Source organism: Silurus meridionalis, chromosome 12, assembly GCF_014805685.1.
Source record: "Silurus meridionalis isolate SWU-2019-XX chromosome 12, ASM1480568v1, whole genome shotgun sequence".
Lineage (NCBI taxonomy): Eukaryota > Metazoa > Chordata > Actinopteri > Siluriformes > Siluridae > Silurus > Silurus meridionalis.
Window position 1 is genome coordinate 8,986,046 of NC_060895.1, and position 21,779 is coordinate 9,007,824.

The 21,779-nt window shown below is 37.9% G+C and overlaps 1 protein-coding gene across 2 annotated transcripts; it reads left to right on the forward strand.

Annotated features, from left to right (window-relative positions):
- Positions 1-6,062: 6,062 nt before the first annotated feature.
- jam3a (junctional adhesion molecule 3a) lies at positions 6,063-20,310 on the forward strand. Of its 2 annotated transcripts, XR_006927509.1 has the most exons (10): positions 6,063-6,351; positions 12,683-12,748; positions 12,841-12,954; positions 13,607-13,759; positions 13,893-14,095; positions 16,959-17,058; positions 17,371-17,500; positions 17,626-17,677; positions 17,771-17,895; positions 18,770-20,310. XR_006927509.1 is itself a non-coding variant. In XM_046862783.1 (9 exons), the coding sequence occupies exons 1-9, from the start codon at positions 6,204-6,206 to the stop codon at positions 17,804-17,806; spliced, it is 1,002 nt and encodes a 333-aa protein (XP_046718739.1). In that variant the 5' UTR covers positions 6,063-6,203; the 3' UTR covers positions 17,807-20,310. The 2 variants fall into 2 exon arrangements, 1 of the variants encoding a protein (XP_046718739.1); XM_046862783.1 differs by having other exon boundaries at positions 17,771-20,310.
- The last annotated feature ends 1,469 nt before the right edge of the window (positions 20,311-21,779 follow it).

Genomic DNA, 21,779 nt, shown 5'->3' on the forward strand with positions numbered 1-21,779 from the left:
TCACACACATATACTGTCTTACTCCTACTGACTTTCATTTCCCTTCTCTCCAGTGCGTACCTCCACCTGCTCCCTACTCTCACCACAAATCACAATATCATCCGCAAACATCATAGTCTATAGAGACTCCTGTCTGACCTTGTCTGTCAACCTGTCCATCACCACTGCAAACAGGAAAGGGCTCAGAGCCGACCTTGATGCAGTCCAACCTCCACCTTGAACCAGTCTGTCATTCCCACTGCTCTGTCAAGATTAAGCCTAAGGACTACATTACCCAACAGCCACTGCACTTTTTTGTTTGTTGCATGGCACTCACTCACACCTGTTGTTTATCAATTTGATGAGCACTTGTGTGTATAACTTTATCCTTCACTGAACTTGTTGTCTCATGTTTGTTTTTGATAGTTGTTGTTATAGTCCAGATTCTTCAAATTCTTTATCTGATTATGGTCTCTTTGTTACTTTGTCTTTATTTTTATGTGTTTGAAATTTTTTTTTTTTAATGTCAACAATTTTAGAATATCTGTATTTGCATCCACTTTATTTTTGCTTTACATGACAAGTTGCTGAAATGAATTACAACCACATTTCCATAAAGATTATGATACTGTGTACAATGCAAATAAAAACAGAATGCAGTGACTTCCAATCTCATAAACCCATACTCAAAGTAGACCAAATAAATTATATCAAATGCTTAAACTAAGGAAATGTACCATTTTGAAGAAAAACAAAACAAAACATGGTAATCTTGAAGTAAACAGAGCAACAAAAGGCTGGAAAGTGTTACTAAAAAAGAAACTGCAGGAGGAACATTTTGAAACTAATTAGGTCAATTGGTAACAGCTCAGTCACGTGATTGGAAATTAAAAGAGTATCTTAGAAAGGCAGAGTCACTTAAAAGTAAAGATGGGCAGGTTAACCAATCTGTGAAAAACTGCATTTACATATTGTGGAATGATTTCAAAATGTTCATCAACATAAATGTTCCTCAAAATGTTCCTCAACATAAAATTGGTTTGTGGCAAAGTGAAAAACTGTTCTGTGGTATATTTGGAAATAATGGATGATGCATCCTCCAGACTAATAAAGAGAGGAACTATCCTGCTTATTATCAGCACTCACCCAATACCATCAGCATTGCAACTCTGATGGTATGGGGTGCATTTGTGCTTTTGGAATGGGCAGCTTGTACATCTGAAAAATCACCATCAATCTTAAAAGGAATATTTAGGTTATAGAGCAACATATGCACTTATCCAGACGATATTTCAGCAAGATCACGTTAACTGTACACTGTATCCATTACATTAGCATGGCTTTATAGTTAAAGAGTCAGGGTGCTGAACCTGCTTGGCTGCAGTCCAGATATTTTGCTAATAAAAAACATTTGGTGCATCAAGAAACAAATATGACAAAGAGAACCCAGGACTGTTGAGCAGCTTTAATCCTGTATTAGACACAAAAGAGATGACATTCTTTTCCCAAAACTTCAGTAACTGGTCTCCTTAGTTCCCAGACATATACAGACTGTTGTTAAAAGAAAAGGGGGATGTTACACATAGTAAACACGGCTCTCTCCCAACTATTTCAATCAAAATCCAAATTACCTTCATTTTTCTTAAAAATGGTAAATTTGTATTGTAAGGTTTTTAAAATATTTCATTTAGATTTATATGTAATTTTGTTTTCTAATTGTAGAAAAAAAGGGTAAAAGATATATAAATAGAATCATGGCATATCTGTCAGTGTATCTATTAGAATATCATATAATCTGCTTTTTCTAGACATCACTCTAATCAATAATTCTATAATTTAAGATCATCTACTAGCTGCTTTGTTATTTATATTTATTATATTTATGTATTAATATATACATAAATGTATTCAATCTCCTCATATGATTTAATTTATAATTTACAATTCTGCTTTGAAACAGCAATGTTTTTGTGAGATCTGCACAGATTAAGAACTATTTATGCCTGCATTACAATGCTTACTGTGTTTCCATTTAGTGTGTGCCCACTATTTACTTCCGAGCAGAAACGTCCAGTGCAGCTGCTGCCTGAGAGTTTTTGAATGATATGCAAACTCAATCTATCAGGAACATCTCAAGCGCAGTCATAAAGTGCACTTACTGATCACTCTGCAGAACACAGACAGGAATCTGTTGCCATTTTTTTTCGAGAAGACTATAGATTCCACATGGTTAAAGACATAATACTTGGTAAATATTTTTGGAAATGTAATTCACTGAGAATGAAGGAATCTGCTGATTAGCCAAAACATTCACACCAGCTGCCTTATATCCCATATCAAACTATAACCATCATTCATAGCCAGCATTAACCTTTTCTTTTGTGCTACAGTAGGTCTTCTGTGGGATTAAACCAGGCTATGAGCAAGCCATCACTGAAGCTTGGACTCTGATTCACAATTATACTACCTTGGATCTTCTTCTGTAGGTACTAACCACTGCAAAATGGGCAAACCCAACAAGACTTGATGTTTTGGAGATGCTCTAACTCAGATGTCTAGTCATCATAATTAAACTAAAGTCCTTCCAGTCGCTCATTTTCCCTGCATTCAACACATCATCTTCCACTATATAATCATTGCAACTGTAACAAGATTGTCATTTAAGTGGTTTTAATGTTATGGCTGATCGTTGTAAGTTTTTATGATTTGAGTTTATTTGATACTATATATATATATATATATATATCCACACACTGGTGCTCTTCAGTCCTACTGGTTAGTTGTGAACCTCACACAAGCCACTGCACGACACTTGAAACATGCCTGATTAAAATATACCAATGTAAAACAAAGGGTTTATAAAGCACTAAATGGTGTAGCTCCCATGTATCTCTCCAGTCTCTTAACACGCTACAATCCATCACGCTCCCTGAGATCTCAAAACTCTGGGCTTCTAGTAGTTCCTAGAATAGCAAAGTCCACTAAAGGCGGTAGATCATTCTCACATTTAGCTCCTAAACTTTGGAATAGTCTTCCTGACAGTGTTTGGGGCTCAGACACACTCTCCCAGTTTAAGTGCAGATTAAAAACTTATCTTTTTAGCAAAGCCTACACATAACATACGTCTCGCATCATAACCTTGTGCTCCAGAACATCTGATCACATGCACATTATCAACTCGTGCTGTTAATATCATGAACAGCAGCTATGCTAATTCCTCTCCACTGCTTCTCTTTCTCTACCCATCCCGAGGCATCCTGAGGTTGCTCCAGCTCCAGTCACGTCCCATCTCATGAAGATTATGGACTTTAAAGAAGTAGATGCCGAACTCGCAAACATCCCGAACCATCTAGAGACGTACCAGTGCCAATTGGATCCCACTACATGTGTGGTTTTGACATTGGACCTCCTGGTGTGTTTAAAGGCTCTGGCATGGAGAAGCTGATGCTGGATCTGTGATGATCACAAATGTTGAGCTCATAAAACTAGGAGCTACTAACCATATAGACTGTATAAGACTGTAGAAAGAACATTACTCATAATCTTATACTCCAGTACTCATGTTAGTTCTCACTCTCCAGTGTTCTGTATTGTTGAAAGATTTATGATCAAACTCTTGATGTCACTCAAATGAGGATGGGTTTCCCTTTTGAGTCTGGTTCCTCTCAAGGTTTCTTCCTCATAACATCTAAGGGAGTTTTTCCATGCCACAGTCACCATGGCTGCTCATCAGGGATAAATACACACCATTCACCTTAACTGTTGATTTCAGTAAAGCTGCTTTGAGACAATGTCTGTTGTGAAAAGCGCTTTAGAAATAAACTTGACTTGACTTGACTTTGTCTATGTTATATTGTAAACTCTTAATATGGATATGAATATGTTCTTCACCTGTAAGTTTAGCTTGAATCCTGGCTGTTAGGGAAACCCTCTGTTGTAATATACTGCAGAAGAGAATTCATCCGGATGTTCTTGCATACCCAGAAGGATACTTAGAATGCTGCTAGATGGAATAGTAGATTCTCTAGGAACCATAAATAATAGTGATAGTACATATCTTGTATTTATGTACATATATTGTGCCTTACATGCATCTTACACATACAGTATTTAAAATTTGTTTTCACCTATAAATCGTATATACATATATATTCTTACTGCATTTACTCAACAGCTTCTGCACATTTTTTCAATCCCAATTCAATTAATTGTTGTTCACTTGTCAGTTTTCATATATTAGAACGATTTCCATTACCTCATTCAATTTAATTGACCAGTCAAATAGGAAAACTCAAACTATAAGAACCCAAAAATATTTATATTTCTTCCATAATGATGAGTTTTGATTTCCACAAGTTTGAAAATGTAAAAATAACATACCCTTGTGGTCCACATAGAAAAACTTGGACAGAAATGATTCAATATATTTTTTGAAAGAACAAACTGACCTTTTCTAAAATCGACATGTGCACTAAAGAACTTGTGTAAATGTCATTTAAACTTGTCAATAATTCTTGTTAGTTTCTGTTGTTTAATCAAACACTGCCATCTAGTGTTGGACCTGGGTGTCTGTAATGGTCATGTAAGTTACAAGAACAGCTTTAATAGACAAGACACGATAGGTAGTAATTCAGATTTATATGTTTAAGTAAACTCATTTTTTTTCCCCCTAAAGAATTATTTATATTGTTATTTATTATTATGTTATTTTATGTAATAACAGCATGTGGTACATTCTTTACTGAGTAATATATATATATATATATGTATATAAAACTCAGTAAAGAATGTACCACATGCACTCACATTAGTTCATTAGTAAACTCTGGGTACCAATGCCACTGTTACAGATGCCCCCGGACAGATGTCCTTTCTTTTACCACTTTTCCTAGGTATTATCCATTGTACACTGGAAAGATCCATAAGACCTGCAGTTTTGGATATTCTCTGCCTTTGTCTGTAAATTTGGTTTTTATTTGATATATATAATTAGATATATACCTTATCTGTTTGTTATATGTATAAATTGACAAGGATAGGGATTTCAGTGACTTTGAGAAGGGCCAGTTTGTGATAGCTAGACAGACAGAGGCAGATAATCTCCAAAACTGCAGGTCTTATGGATCTTTCCAGTGTAAGATGGTTAGTACCTAGAAAAAGTATTAAAAGAAAGGACATCTGTCCGGGGGCATCTGTAACAGTGGCATTGGTACCCAAAGCTCACAAATGCTCATGGGGAGTAAATTTTGATCCAACCCTACAGAAAAGCTACTGTACCCCAAAGCTCTAAAAAAAAGAAAGAGATAAAGCTGGTAGATAGAAAGCTGTCAAATGCAGCACAGATTGCTGTGTATGGATCTGCATTCCTGTAGACCATTTCTCATACTGACTCCTATCCACCACTGAAAGCTTCTACAATAAACACATGAGCATTAGAACTGAAACATGGAGCGCTAGAAGAAAGTGGCCTGGTCTGATAAATCACATTTTCTTTAACACTCAGGTGCATGTGTGCCACTTCCCCAGGGAAGACATGGATTCACTGTGGGAAAAAGGCAAACTGGTGGAAGCAGTGTTATGCTCAGAGTAATGTTGTGCTTGGAAATCTGGGGTCCTGGTGTTCGTTTCTGACATGTACTATCTACCTAAACATTTATACTGGCTAAGTACATTTGATCGCAAACATATTCCAAGACACCACAGGTGGAATCCATGCCTGAATGGGTGACAGCTGGTTTGTTGACACCTACACATTATTATGGCTGATATAATTTAGAGTGCACATTGTATTATATGTGATTTGTTTTTTGGCTTTAAACTATGGTCTATAGTCTTGAAATGCACAATAATGCTTTATGGGCTTATTGGTCCACTATAGATGTTGAAGAAGTCATTACTTAGTCATTAATCAATTCCACCTCCGCCTATAGAGAGGGTCCACGCGCACGGACGAGCAGCAATGCGCAGTGAAGGAAAACCTTTTAATTGTATTTCCATGCTTCACCGCTAGAGGAAAATTCACAGTAAATTCATGACATGGGTTATCTCCGTGACGTCACTGTACTCAGTTAAAAGTTTACTCACTAACAAGATACACCTTTTAGAGGCAACGCTTTTTTTTATACGCGGGAACGCGCTGGGACGCACAGCATCGCACGGGAGCGCGCAGCGCGTAAACAGAAGTGGACTCGCGACGACCTCGGCACGAGCGCGCACTTGTCGCCATGGCAACTGAGCGGCGGCGGCAGCAGCAGCAGCATCCCTTCCAGTTCGTCCAGCGAGCGCGCGGACAGCTGAACTCGGCTAAACGTGCTTCCAAAATGGCGCCGGGACGTCAAACATTTGGAACGGTGCTGCTCTTCTTTTCGCTTTGTAAGTACGGTTTCTTTCTTATTGTCGTGTCGATGAAATCCTTCTGGTGAAGGGAAAGGTGGGGGTTTTAATGGAGGGCGTTTGAAATGTGGACGTTTATCGAATTGAGCTGGAGGGAGATAGAGGCTAAGGCAGGCTTACATTATCAATAGCTATAACGATCCTCATTTTTAACTGGATCTTTATTATCACATTGAGTGAAAAGAGACAGATGGATGTGTGTAATAAATGGTTGCTATAAACGTGAGTCTTATAAAAAGAATAAAATTAAACCTGCCTGAAATTTGACCCTGAGCCCATGCTCATGAGGGAGCAGTAACATTACACTGCTCCTTATACATGTACATTGCACATATAGGTGTCTTTCTGGGTGAGGGGTTAAATACAGAATAAAGATTAATCTTTTTTTGGCTTTCACAAGAAGATTTAACTTTGAACCACCTGAAAAAAGGTGTAGGCTTTATTTAAGAAGTGATCAATTAAATTGTAATGATAAGCACATACCATTCATGTCATGCTCCAGTTCTTTTCATGCTGAAGGGACCGCTTGGCATGACGTGTGTGTGTGTGTGTGTGTGTGTGTGTGTGTGTGTGTGTGTGTGTGTGTTTTGAATAACAATCTGTTCTACTGCTCTTCAGAGAGCCCTAGTGTTTTGTTGAACATTTTGTTGGGTTTTTCTGTCCCGTTGCATCTGTTCATTTTTTCCACATTGTCCAAAAAAGTCTCGGAAATGTTTAGGTTTATGTCTTAAGAGACTGCGAGAGATGTGAAAATATGCGCCATCGGCCGTTTAATGTCGTTTCTCAGCTTATGAAAACCAGAGAAGCTCTGTCCATCCAACATATCCCCCCTCACCCCATGTGGAATGCATAACACTAAAGCTCAAGGGTATTAGTCTACATTTCAGTGGAAAAGGTTGTGTGAATTGTTCCAAACTTTATACGGTTATATTTATCGTCGGAAAATCGCCATCGAATCGTTAAAGTATTAGCGTCGACCTGGTTCCCGTTAGGATCTGACCTTTTGTCTTTCTTTTCTGAAAGCTTTTTTTCCCCCTCTTCTGTAAAGAACACGCTGTAGTAATCCATGTTTAAGGTGGATGTGTGAGACTTACACAGATGTGAAGGACAAGCATGAGAACGCCAATACAAGGCTTTTTGAAAGGACATTATGTGGTGTATCGTGTGGCCTTTCTAGCGGTTCGGTGTCAGCAGCGGATGTAAAAATAGCCCAGGATGCATGGCTGATGGGAAAGTCCAGCAAACGTCAGCTGGGGCCTTTGAGTTCCATCCGTCACTGCTGCAACAACACGATTGTTTGTCTTGGCCTGCCATGGACTTGGTCCTTAGAGCAATGTTGGTTCTTGAAAAGGCAGCAGAACATCTTTATATTAAGAGGAACAAGGGGGTGGGACACAAAGCCATGCCACTATAAGTGTTCATATGAGGCACATGATGTGTGTGTGCTATTATATGGAAATAACCAACAGCAGGGTGGTGTGATGCCATCGAATGAAATCAACTTATAGTTTATTAAAGATTATTTTCCATTTATTCCACCATTTTTTTTTTTTGGTGAACGATAAACACATCATATCCTTTTTTAAACCATTTATACTGGGGTTTAATGTTAAGAAACATCAGCATAACAATTGAATCCCTGTTATCCATTGTAATTGTCAAAAGTTTGTATCACCTAGTCTTTTCGTTGTTTTTTGAGACACATGCATGTGTCTTTTGTAAAAGGACAGCGAATGACTGTAAGAAAGTTCTTTAGGACAAAGGAGGCGAAATGTGACTTTTTTGGCTTTAACAGAAGAACTTATGTAAGGCAGAGAACAGGAGAGATGATGTTAGCAGACTGCCTCACATTCTTGGAGGGGGAAGCTTAATGGTTTGGGGTTGTATTAGAGCAGGGAATGTTGTAAGCTTATTCCGGGTGAAAGGAATACTGAACCAACATGTCTTCCATAATTCCATCTGGACTACGCCTAATGGGAACCGACTTCACCATACAACAAGAAAATGACCCGAAGCTTACAGCCAAGCTCTGTATGTGTTATTTAGAGAGGAAACAGTCGGCTGGAATGTTATTTATCATGGAGTGACTTGCCCAGTCCTGTCAGCCCACCTAAAGCCTATTGAACTGCTCTAGGATGTACTGGATCGCAAGATCGGAAAGAAATATCCAGCTAGTGAAGGAGACATTTGGCACGATTTACAAGAGGCATGGCAAAGTGTTTCAGCTGAATGTTTGGAGAAATGAACTGTCCAGATGCAGATAAAGTGTAACATCTGTACATTCACATATGTGTTTAGTCAAAGTAAATCTTCATACTAAGGCTTCTGCTATCGATCATTTTAGTAATCGAGTAGTCTAACGATTATTCCAGTGAGTAATCGAGTAATCAGATAACTTTATTAAAGATCAATAAAATAAGACAGATCTCTTCAAATGAATTTAAATTTGTTTTACTTTTTAGAAAAATGTCCTTTTTAATTGCTGAATTTGCTTAAAAGAATATCGTTGAAAAATGCATCAAAATGCAAATACAGCGCGTTCAAAAAGTTCCCCTGCAGTGGCCGCGTAGCTTCAGTTATTGGAAAATATTTGTTTAATGAAACTTATTTTCACTCAAGTATTTATTAATGAAATCTCGCACAGTATCGCTATGCGGTATTTTTCATGTCTCCGGAAAAGACCGCACAGTATATAAATAAAAATATAAAAAATCTACTTCAAATTACTGTAAAAAACGTAACTGCACTGCACAGTGTTTTCTTTGTTTTACCTTGAAATGTCCCCAAACTTTGAAAACTTTCTGGCGTTTTTTTTGGTCTAAATCTTCCCCTCGCCTTTTCCCCTTTCCCCCATTTTTTTTTATTCTGCAGCGCCTCCTGTGTTCCCTGTCCAGAGCGCTCCAGAGTTTAGCGGGCAGTGCGTCAGTAATAATGGTCAGTGGAAACACAGTGCTCCGTGTTTAGTTAAATGGACTAAACGAAGAAAGGAGGCAAACGAATTTGCCTCAAATAATTTTCGTAATCCTACATTACCAATTAATTTTTTGCCTATAAACAAAATGAACATGCATGCGTCTCGAAAAACATAAAAGACTACCTGCTCTGTTTGCATATACAAAATGTTCCTGTTTTGAAGTTCTGACGCTCTGTGAAGTGTCACCATAGCGATCACTACACACTTCAAATGAAATCAGCATATGTGGAGTGTGCAATCATGTCCTCTTGTACGTTGTTACCATAGAAACCAATGTATTAAGGATAGAATTAATTAACATCCCTGATTTAAAATACCTTCAAAGCTGCTGTTAGAAAACGAATCAGCACCTCTGGACCAATTTTGGAAATATTTAGTTTATTATTTTGTGTATTATAAAAAATGTAGTTTGTTACAGATCCAGTAAAAGAGTTATTGTAGTAAATTAGTTAACGTACTGTAAATTGTGTTATGTTAAACTAATCGATCACCCTGAGATGTCAGATGTCCGTAAAACCATAAGTTGTGAATATTGTTTTGATTTCTGTAAAAGGTCAAAACAGGTTTGAGGCAAACAAGAACAATTTTCAAGGTAAAACACTGAAGCAATTTCTGATTTGTTTAGTTGAAAAAGTTATGTAGAATAAAATATATTTATGTTATGATTTATTTGGGTGTTTCCTTTGACTTGTCTTTATCACTTGAGTGTTTTCTTTATATATATATATATATATATATATATTAGTTAAAGTAGATTCTATATAATAATTAACTCGAGTTTTTAGAAGGTTCTTTGTTTTTTTTGTTTTTTATTTCTAATTTTCATTTAGGAATGGAAAACGTATATTTAAAAAGAAATCTGCATACACATATCTATATATCAATATACAACATGAATAACATTTAAAAGTTTACTTTTTGATATATTTAAACATGAAATTATTTACTACCATTTAAAAAAAAGTGAATGAACTTTTGCGTATGAATTGTGTTTTTCAAGCTGATTATTTCTTTAAAAGTGTGTCACAAATATGTTCATGATCTACATTTTCATCAGCCACTGCACCCTCATCTCGTGTTTTTCACACCTGAATTACATTTATTATGATTACCTTAGCATTTTATAAGAAGCCCATAGCGCACCGCTTTATTATGTCTCGAATGGCTTTCACGATTGTCCTGTTACATAAATATATATATAGTTTGTTTGTGAACTTGAAATGTACTTCCCAAATCTTACTGATTCATTAATTCACTTACAATTCAAATTTTATATTGTCCTTTTTTTTATAAAAAAAAATAACACATGAATACTAAATCATTTCAGTGTCCTGAATGAATGTATAAATCCTGTCCAAATGTTTTTCCCAGATGTTATAAATGTGGGAAACATAAAATTCCAAGAAGAGCATGAAGCTACTATAAATAAGGGGCAATACATGTGAGGTTATCTATGTATGTACAGTATATAAATGAAGCTTATACCTAAATGGCTTAGTAAGGTGTTGGGCCATTAGTGCAATGGCCTAATCATCCTCTTACATCTATGCCTGTCTAAATCTTTAATGACTATTTAATAATCTTTTTAAATTCCAAACACTTCACTGTGAAACCAGTAGAAATAAATACACTAAACCTGATATCTGTGATGAAATAATGTATGCCTACTGTAAGCTTTGTAAGAGTGACCCAGTTAGACATCAGAATGATTTAGTGCCGTCTTCACACAGGTTGTTTCCTGGCTTTCATTTCATGTCTCACTTGTTAACCCATGATTGATGTACAGTATGAGAGCTGTAGGTCGCTGTATGCACTCTGTGTCGGTTCATGACATTCAGCCTGAGTCTAAAAAACTAAAACGAAAGAAAATACAAGCAGTCGGTGTCATTTTAACCCGGATTCATACCAGAAAAGTTATGTAGTTCTTTCATTCCCGTTCAAAAAATAGCTTATGACAGGCTGTTGGATGGTTCAGAGGTTACAGAGTAACGGAGTACTAGGAACTTAAGCTGCCGTATATCTGTCTGTATTTTTGTCATGGTTTGCATTGAACAAAACGAAACACGACTGAAGCGCAGACGTGTTCGCTGTCCTGAGGCCAGAGATAAAGATCAGGAGCTCGTTCATTACCAGTATAGAATAAATAAATATTTTTTGACCTTCCCCAGTGTATCGATGTCTGTACTGAAATGTTACGTTCGAACATTCATCCACATATTTCATTTGTAAGATGACTATGATCGCTGGGCTTCTAACATGTCAGGAGTGGCCTCATTTCATAACACAGAGGCTATGAAATGTGAACTGGCTCATAGAGTCTACCAGTTGGTAGTGTTTTAGGTGATTTGATTTGTTATGTTGTGTTGTTAGTTATGCAGAGTATTTGAGTGAGTTTTGTTTGGAGCTGGTCGAGTTTTTTTCTTTTACAAATATGTTAAAAGCCACTAGGAATTATTAAACCTCCTAACAACCATTAACTGTCCTGAAATGTATTTTATTTATTCTAAAGACACTGGCTGGTTTGTTGAAGCTTGTGACCAATGAACAATGTTTTTCTACCACTGTGGCCATCAGTACTGAACAGTGTATGTCCTTCAGGATAATGTTGTTGCGACAACTCAGGGCACACGCTCATCTACAGTTACTCCATACACCCCTGGCAGACTGATGCAGGTCAAACATGCACCTTATTGATATCACATGAGTTGCCAACAGCTGATTATGGAGAGATACAATGATTCAACTAAACATTAGCCTACAATGATTCAACTAACCAAGCAGTAATAGCTACACCAACAGCATGGCTCAAGGGTTAAAGCTTTGGCCTACAGGAGTGTTTTAGAGTTCCAATTCCATGGAAAATGGGTAAAGGGTAAATGTACACAGTGCAGGAAAAGTTATCCTTTTTGTTCCAGATTGCCTGTGAGTTCGCAGGTCTTCATTTTCTCAGCTTGCCACATGTCTAATAGCTATTAATGGCCAGGCAGACAGCAGTGCACCTGTTCAGCCAGAATGATAAACTAGTCCAGACGCTACCAGATAGAGAGCAGGATCATCACTCTGCACTCTGAGGCATGGTAGCAGCTGATTCTCAACTCTTCCTAGCACAAGGCTTTCACTTTCGTCCCATCCAGACGCTGAGAATTCAAGCACATACTTCCACCTACTTCAAAGGATTTTATTAGGAGGGTTGTGGGTGGGAATGCTGCTCTTTGAATGGGTATTGGGTATGGGGGTAGAATGTAATACTGCCAATGGTGTCCAGTGTTTTGGGGTTATTTGGGTCTTTTTTTTTCACTGGTCATGGTGAATTTATTTGTCTGTTGCATTTTCTAGGTTGTGTGACGTCTGGTGTAATTCTGCGAACTACAGACAAAGACGTGTGGGCCAATGAATTTGAGTGTAAGCGCTGAATGTTTTAAAGACTACACTAATCATTACAGTGATTTGTTCCTCGACAACTGTAGCAAATAATGTTTTTATTTCCTTAAAAGCAATCGAATTGAGCTGCTTGATCGAGTCCATATCTACAAGCAACCCCAGAATTGAATGGAAGAAAATCAAAAACGGAGCTCCCAGTTATGTATATTTCCAAAAGAAAATATCAGGTAACAGCCGACATACCAAATCATCCACATACAAAATCCAACCCATGACCACATTTCACTATACAGGATATTATTAAACAGTCGTTATATACACTATATGAACAAAAGTATTGGGACGCCTGACATTCCCAGCCATATGTGGATCTTTCCCAAAGTGTTATCGCAAATCTGAAGGCACACAGTTGTATTGGATGCAGTAGCATGACATTTTGAAACTTGAAACCTGTTTTAGCATGACAAAGCAAACTCCATGCTTAAAGCAAACTCCATGAAGATATGCTTTCAAAGGATGGAGTGGAAGATCTTCTGCTAGAGAGCTCTGACCTCAACTCTATTGAACACCTTTGCAATAAATGTGAGCGCTGACTGCACCCCAGGCCTCCTCACCTCACCTATAAAAGTGCCTGTCTTTAATAACCCCGCCTGTGTCAGAATGAACACAAAGCTCCACAAGCACACTCCAAAATCTAGTGAAACATCGTCCCAGAAGTGTAAACGGAGTCTTAAGAGCAAATTGGGACTAAATGTGGAATGCAGTGCTCAAAAAAGCACATACCATACTTATGAGCAGGTGTCCGCAAACTTTTGTCAATATAGTGTAGGTAATGGCACCAGCAGCAAAGAATAAAATGCAGTTTGCTTGCTGTGGCAGGTGATTTAGAGAACAGGGCTTTGCTGAGAGAACCTGCAAACCTGCTGATCCTGAACGTCAGCAGATCAGACAGTGCGATGTATCGATGCGAGGTGGTAGCCATTGATGACCAGAAATCCTTTGATGAAATCCTTATCAGTCTGGCTGTGAGAGGTACCTTTATATATATATATATATATATATATATATATATATATATATATATATATATATAGAAATTCTGCATAATGTTTTATGCTGCCTGTGCGATGTATAAGATTCTACTGTGATTTTGTTTGGTTTACAGTGAAGCCAGTGGTGCCACGGTGCAGTGTCCCAAATTCTGTCACCGCAGGCTCTTCTACAGAGTTACGGTGCATGGAGAGCGAGGGTTACCCTCTTTCTCACTATCAGTGGTTTCGCAACAACGAGGAGCTGCCTGAGGATCCCAAAACCAGTGTCCGCTTTTACAACTCCTCATACATCATGAATGCTGAGACTGGGTCTCTGGTAAGCACAGACAGGTGAACATGTTGTAACTGCTCTTTATGTTGTTTACTAAATGAAATACTTGAATTTGTTTGAAGAGAGTGCAATACATATTTCATTATGTCTTAACTGTGCTTAAATTCAAGCGCCCCTCCAAACTTTAATGACAGTAATGAGCAACAAATGCCCAATAATATTACACATAGTGACTCCATGGCCTTTTTGCATTATCATGCAACAGGTGATTGTTTAAAGCCAATGATAACAGTGATTTGGGAGTTTCTAGAACCAGCACGCTCAGCACCAATTGCAATTCCACATTCAAAGGCACAGGGTGTGTCTGAAATCGAAGGCGGCTGCAATGCTGCCTATGCTGTCTCATAAGTTTATGTTCATCATCATCAGACTACAGAACATGGTTCCAATTGGTAATTCATGCTCTTGGACAGGTTGTTTCCAGCAAAATGTTCGCAGACTTTTTGTGATCCAGGTTCAGAACACACTTCCTTCTGGGACGACGGCCCTGAAAACCAACTTGTTGCAGTGTGTGGCGTATGGTCTGATTAATGACAAGCAGACCTTTTACTTCTGCAACCTTTAAAGCAATGCTGCAGCACTCAATCTATTCAATCTATTTTTTGAAGCAGCTTCTGCACCTGATACACAGCAGAGGACTCAACTTCTTTGATGGACCCTTGTGAGGCCTGTTCCGAGTGGAACCCCTTCTGGAAAACCTCTGTATGACCCTGGCCAGTGTACTGTAACTCAGTTTCAGGGTGTTACTGATCTTCTTATAACCTAGGCCATCTTTATGGACAGCAATAATTCTAATTTCAAAATCCTCAGAGTTCTTTGCCATGAGGTGCCATGTTGAACATTCAGTGGTCAGTATTAGAAAAGTTTATGCAAAGCACCAAATTGTAACTGCTCTAATACAAGATACACACAATTGTATGGTCCTGTCAAGCAGACAAAACATAAACATGAACATGATGAATAGGACGTGTGGCTTTGCATGGTTACATAACATACAGCTGTTATCACTTAGGGTGTACTCACTTTTTTTGCAAGCAATTTTGACAATAATGGCTGTATGTTGAGTTATTTTCAGAGGACAGTAAATCTGTACTGATCTATAAATATATATACTGCTATACTAATATATACTGCAAATATATACTGCTGCACATTGACTACTCTAAAATATATCTAAGTATCATTTCTACAGTATTGTCCCTTAAGAAGATATACTACAATGGTTTCTGAAATGTGAGGAGTGTACTCACTTTTGTGAGATACTGTATACAGTGGTACCTCGACATACGAGTGCCCTAACATACGAGCTTTTTGAGATACGAGCGGTCACTCAGTCGATTTTTTGCTTTGATACACGAGCAAACACTTGAGGCACGAGCTCGAGACGCCGCTGCTAGATGGCGAATCAAAGCCAGAAAGCGAAGATTGTGACGAAAAATAAGATAAGCAAAGAAGAATAAGTAAACATTTCAAAGTTTAGGGATATGTAGTGTGCAGGAGTGATAGTAAAAAACAAGTTTTTTTCTCAGCTTATCGCCTTTACCACCGACCCCAATATTCCTAACGTTCCTGGACATTCGGTCCTGCTGCAGATTCACACAAATTTTAAGATAATCCGCAACTTGCTGTTAGTTAGGTTCCAAATGAGAACCCACAAATTATCAGGGGTTGACTGTATATATATATATATATAAAAATATACAATAAATGTATTATGGAAGTGCAACGGTGCAATATATATTACAATAAAACTGTATACGGTGCAAATATATATATATATACAGTGAGGAAAATAAGTATTTGAACACCCTGCTATTTTGCAAGTTCTCCCACTTAGAAATCATGGAGGGGTCTGAAATTGTCATCGTAGGTGCATGTCCACTGTGAGAGACATAATCTAAAAAAAAAATCCAGAAATCACAATGTATGATTTTTTAACTATTTATTTGTTTGATACAGCTGCAAATAAGTATTTGAACACCTGTCTATCAGCTAGAATTCTGACCCTCAAAGACCTGTTAGTCTGCCTTTAAAATGTCCACCTCCACTACATTTATGTCGAGGTCGTTAGCTGCATAAAGATATAATTCATTATAAATATATAAATAATTCTACAACCATACATTCTACTGGACACATACATACATACATACTAGAAGTTATGACCGTCGTTTCAGTGGCACAAACCAAAGATTAAAATCGTAGCAATATGAGAACAAATTCATAAGAAAAACGTTGTCATCTTGTTCAACTCCTTCAGGCTCTATTTCTTTGATCATCATCCTCATAGTCTCTTGAGGAACAACATCTCCTGCAACCATTGGTATCCTTGGAGTCGACCACTGGTTGCCATTTCAGACATTTCCTTAATGTCTGTCTAATTATTCTTCTAAATAAATTAAGTTTCCTACATAACTGCTGAAGTGTCTGTTTACTAATTATAACTCTGTGCTGAGGCAGCAAAAGACAAAGAATATTCTTCCCTTAAGTAGGATTTAACCAAATCCCACACATCCATTTTTTTTTTGGGCAAAACACGAAACAATTCTGTGATTTTCCTCAAAATATTTTTTCTCAAAATATTGCCACTTTATTCTCGTATTGCTATGACTTTATTCTCAAAATATTTTGTCTTTATTCTGAAACGACCGGCATTATTTCCGTCATTTTTACTTTATTCTCAAAATGTTTAGACTTTTAATTTCGCGTTGCTCTGACTTAAAATTTTTTTTAATGTGGCACAAAACCGGCGTCGTAAAAAAGTGATTATGTACGCTAGGGTTTTTCTTGACCAGCAGTGACCTCTCCTGGCGTAAGTATTAAAGTATCTGTGCATCATTCTTTTCAGAATTTCAGAACGGCGAGGAAAGAAGATGCAGGGAAATATCACTGCCAGGCCAGAAACGACGCTGGCGCCGCAAAATGCGCACCACAGCTTATGGAAGTGTGTACGTACCGGCTTTAAGCAAGAAGACACAATATTATAAGTGCCAGCTCCCAGATTTCCTGTCTGAACACATTTAATTAAATTACATGCAAAGATTACTCTCTTTCTCTCTCTCTCTCTCTCTCTCTCTCTCTCTCTCTCTCTCTCTCTCTCTCTCTCTCTCTCTCTCTCTCTCTCTCTCTCTCTCTCTCTCTCTCTCTTCTCTCTCTCTCTCTCTCTCTCTCTCTCTCTCTCTCTCTCTCTCTCTCTCTCTCTCTCTCTCTCTCTCTCTCTCTCTCTCTCTCTCTCTCTCTCTCTTTCTCTCTCTTTCCAGATGATTTTGACATCTGGATGTTGCTCTTAAAGATTGTCGCTGGAGTGATCGCATTCATCCTTATAATAGTGGGCCTCTGTCAGGCTCAAAAACATAGCGAGTGTTTCTGCAGGGACCGTACAGAAAACGAGTGAGTACAAAATCTGTGGGAAGTGTTGAAAAGGTCTGCGCAGTGGAATACCAGCAGAATACAAATAACACAATGTCCCTTTTATGGAATAATGAGAGTCTAAAGCACTACACTGTTTCTTTCAGTTATAAAGTTCCTCAGTATGACAGTGGAAGGGACTGTGTCAGTGTAGATGAGGTGAGCGTATACAAAACTTCACAGCCAGATTGTTCGCATTCAGGGTATTTAGGTGCAACACGATGGTAATAATTCACACGTTTTGTTTCACAGGGGCATTTCCGGCACAAATCCTCGTTTGTCATATGACCAGAAAATGTTCGGAGATCCACGAGGGACACAGCCGTGCCACCACTACCGCAACGTGACAGCTCTCACAATGTGAATTTTCTTCAAAGGTGCATAAAAACATGGTGTTCTTTGCCAAAGCAAACATTGCAGTATTTTACAGACGTATTACGAAATCTTTGGGGAAGTTTTATTCTTCATATTCATTCGTTGAGCACTTTCTTAAAGGCAACGTAAGGAAGATTTTATTTTATTTTTTTATGTTAAAGATTTTTTTTTTTTTTAAACAATTTCCAGATCCAGAATCTGGGATGTGGGACATGTGTACATGGTTCAGGATTGTTACAAGGAATTTGTATTGTTACAAAATGTGAACAAGAAAGTGCATCTTTATTATGATGTGTATAATCACACAGAGCAGCACATGACGGGGGGTCGTGCAACTCCGGTCTAAGCTTGTGCGTGTGAGCGTGCCGCGCTTGTCTGTTTTAGAAATGTGATGTCGTGGCAGTGTTTCAGTGCAAGTCACGTACGTTGTGAAAGTACAGTGTGAAGTTTTAAACGACTCAGTTTCAGCATTCAATGGAAAGTGTTGTGCTAAAAGACGAACTTCTGGTTTCTCTTTGTTATATAATTATGTTTAAATAACAGATATATATATATATATATATATATATATATATATATATATATATATATATATATATATATATATATATACACACACACACACACATGGTTTCTCTTTCTCCCTTTCTCTAAGTGACCTTCTGTCATTTTTTCATTGTTTTATATAACTATTATTTTTGGCCAGATCGTCCAGCTTTGTGTTCGTGGTTTAGTCTGTTTGTGGTATTCGGTTTGTATCACCGTCAAATGGAATTGCTGCGAAGATCGTGGGTCAAGACCAATAATGTAACGATAACAATGATGACTTTTACAATTCGACACTGTTTGGAAAGTTCTTCTCTTTTGCCCTTTCAGATGTAATAGGATTAGCTCATTATCCCGTCGTCCAAAACCTCTCCCAGATGCCATCTCATCCAATGGCCTTCTATTCCGAAGAAGCCGTACCTTGACTGTTAAATATTCAAAACGTCTTACAAGTTTTGACAAACTGTCTTCCTTGCTGGCATGTCCCACTGTCTAACCGGGCAGCATGAATGACTGTTAATAAGAATGCTGTGAAAATGCACCGTGGAAAAGAAACGTTTTTTTTTTTAGGTGAGCTTCAGAGCAGTGCAGTGGGGTCGTGTCTTCTATTGGAAACGAAATATATTTACTCCAAAATGACTGTAGCGGGAATGTAAAGGTTTGATTCGAATAATCTCGGGGCTTTATATCGAGAGATGTTTGATTATGCATGGCTAAGCAGAACCTGTGCAAGACGAATTACACAAAAGACGCTTACAGCGATTTAATGAAAATGATAAATGTATATACAGTATTTAGCCTCACCACAACTGCCTGTTTGATACAGAAATATTTTAGCGTATCTTATACAAGGAAGAGTTCCCGAGTCTATTCCTTCCCCCTTTATTACTGTGTGCTGGTTCTTTGTCAGTGTCGGTGTAGTCGTGTTTGCTGCTTAACACATATACGGTATAAGAAGGTGCATTTTGTCGACTTTAATTCCATTTCTATTCCACAAATATCAATAAAAATGATTCTATTGATAAATTCTATGGATTCAGATTTCAAATACAGATTTACACTATATGGACCAAAGTTTGTGGACACCATGTGCTTTTTGAACATCCTATTCCACATTTACACAGTTGCTGTGTTGTAATAACATCCACTCTTTTTGAAAGATGTTTCACTAGATGGTAGGTTGAGGAGTCCTGAGGTGCAGTCAGCTTTTCAATTTATCCCAAAGGTCTGCAATAGAGTGGAGGTCAGAGCTCTATAGCAGGCCACTCAAGATCTTTTTATGTCATCCCATGCAAACCGTATCTTTGTGCACAGGAGCATTGTCATGCTGGAACAGGTTTTTTACAGAGAGCAGGGAATTTTAACGCTTCCACATCCAAAGGCATCCGATATAATTGTGTGCCTGCAACTACAACTTCAGCTGGAAAAGTCAGGTGTCTCAATACTTTTGTCAATATCGTGTATTTTGTTTATTTGAAATTAATGTTAGATATCTATATAGAGCTTTATACATCACAAACACATTTTATATATATATATATATATATATATATATATATATATATATATATATATATATATATATATATATATATAATATCTGACATTCCAAGTATATTGAAATGTTTTATGTGCGTCATTTACATGACTGAACGGTAGGTTCACCCGTCGCCTGTTGTTTTATGTGGTGTTGGTGTTATGTACTTCTTATGTAAAGTTTGAACAGCATTAAACCGGTGTAAAGTTATGAAGTATTTATTTTCTGTAAAGTAGATGCCAACATTACTCAGGAGTTTAAAAGAATTGACAATTTCTGTATATTGTTAGAGTTTTATCGATTTTATTTAATAAAGATTTTGTTATACAACGTATTGCAGCCTCCAGGGGTTTCAGTTCTGAGCACTGTCTGGTGTGTGTGTGTGTGTGTGTGTGTGTGTGTGTGTGTGTGTGTGCTTCTGAGCATCAAAACTGTGTCAACCACTTAAATGACAAATAGAAAGTTTTTCATGGTTATAACAGCATTAGTATTGGTCAGGATGTAAGAATTAAACAGATTCACTCCTGAGACTCTCCTGTACCACCATTTTGCTGTGGTGAACTGTTTCACTTCTTTAGATTTCTTATACTCAAAGATAAAATCATTATAATGTATATGTTTGGTATAAAATTCAGTTTAACATGACTTGGTGCACAAACCATATTTTTTTGTTATTATTTGGTTATCTGTAACACTTGATGCAGCCTAATAAGGGCCTGATAACATCTTGTAAATGAAACCAGTATTGATAGAACAGGGTTCTAGAATACGAGAGTTTATAAGTTTTGTAATATTTTGTGTTTGTACTGAAAAACATAAATAAACACATGAACAAATTAACAAGTGAATGAATGAGTGAATAAATTCGAAGTAAATTAATAAGTAAACGAGTAAATTAATTAATGCTTTTGAGTTGAGTAAATGTGTGCCGGTCCAAAGCCCGGATAAAAGGGGAGGTTTGCGTTATAAAACATGCGCCAAATCAAACATGCGGTTACCAACGACTGCCGCAGGTATTGTTAGCCTACAGGGTACCGGTTGAAATTAGGCTAATGTTGGCTGAAGGAGGAGAAGGAGAGGAGGAAGACATCTACAGAGACAACAGGAAAAGGAGAAGTATAGGAGGGTGGAGGTTCGGGTTGTTACTTTAAAATGTTGGTACTATGACTGGTAAAGAGAGAGAGATAGCTGATATGATGGAGAGGAGAAAGGTAGATATGTTGTGTTTTCAGGAGAACAAGTGTAAAGGGAGTAAGGTCAGGAAGTATGTGATGGTGGTACAGGACATGTATAAAGACAGTGTGACAGCAGTGAAGTGTGCAGTAGGAACAACAGACTGGTTCAAGGTGGAGGTTGGACTGCATCAAGGATCAGCTCTGAGCCCTTTCCTGTTTGCAGTGTTGATGGACAGGATTGACGGACGAGGTCAGACAGGAGTCTCCGTGGACTATGATGTTTGCAGGTGATATTGTGATTTGTGGTGAGAGTGGTGAGCAGGTTGAGAAGAGCCTGGAGAGGTGGAGGTATGTGCTGGAGAGAAGGGGAATGAAAGTCAGTAGGAGTAGGACAGAGTACATGTGTGTGAATGAGAGGGAGGGGAGTGGAGTGGGGCGCTTGCAGGGAGAAGAGGTGGAGAAGGTGGAGGAGTTCAGGTACCTGGGGTCAACAGTGCAAAGTGATGGAGAGTGTGTTAGGGAAGTGAAGAAAAGAGTGCAGGCAGGGTGGAGTGGATGGAGTGACAGGAGTGATTCGTGTTAGTAGGGTATCTGCAAGAATGAAAGAGAAAGTTTATAGGACTGTGGT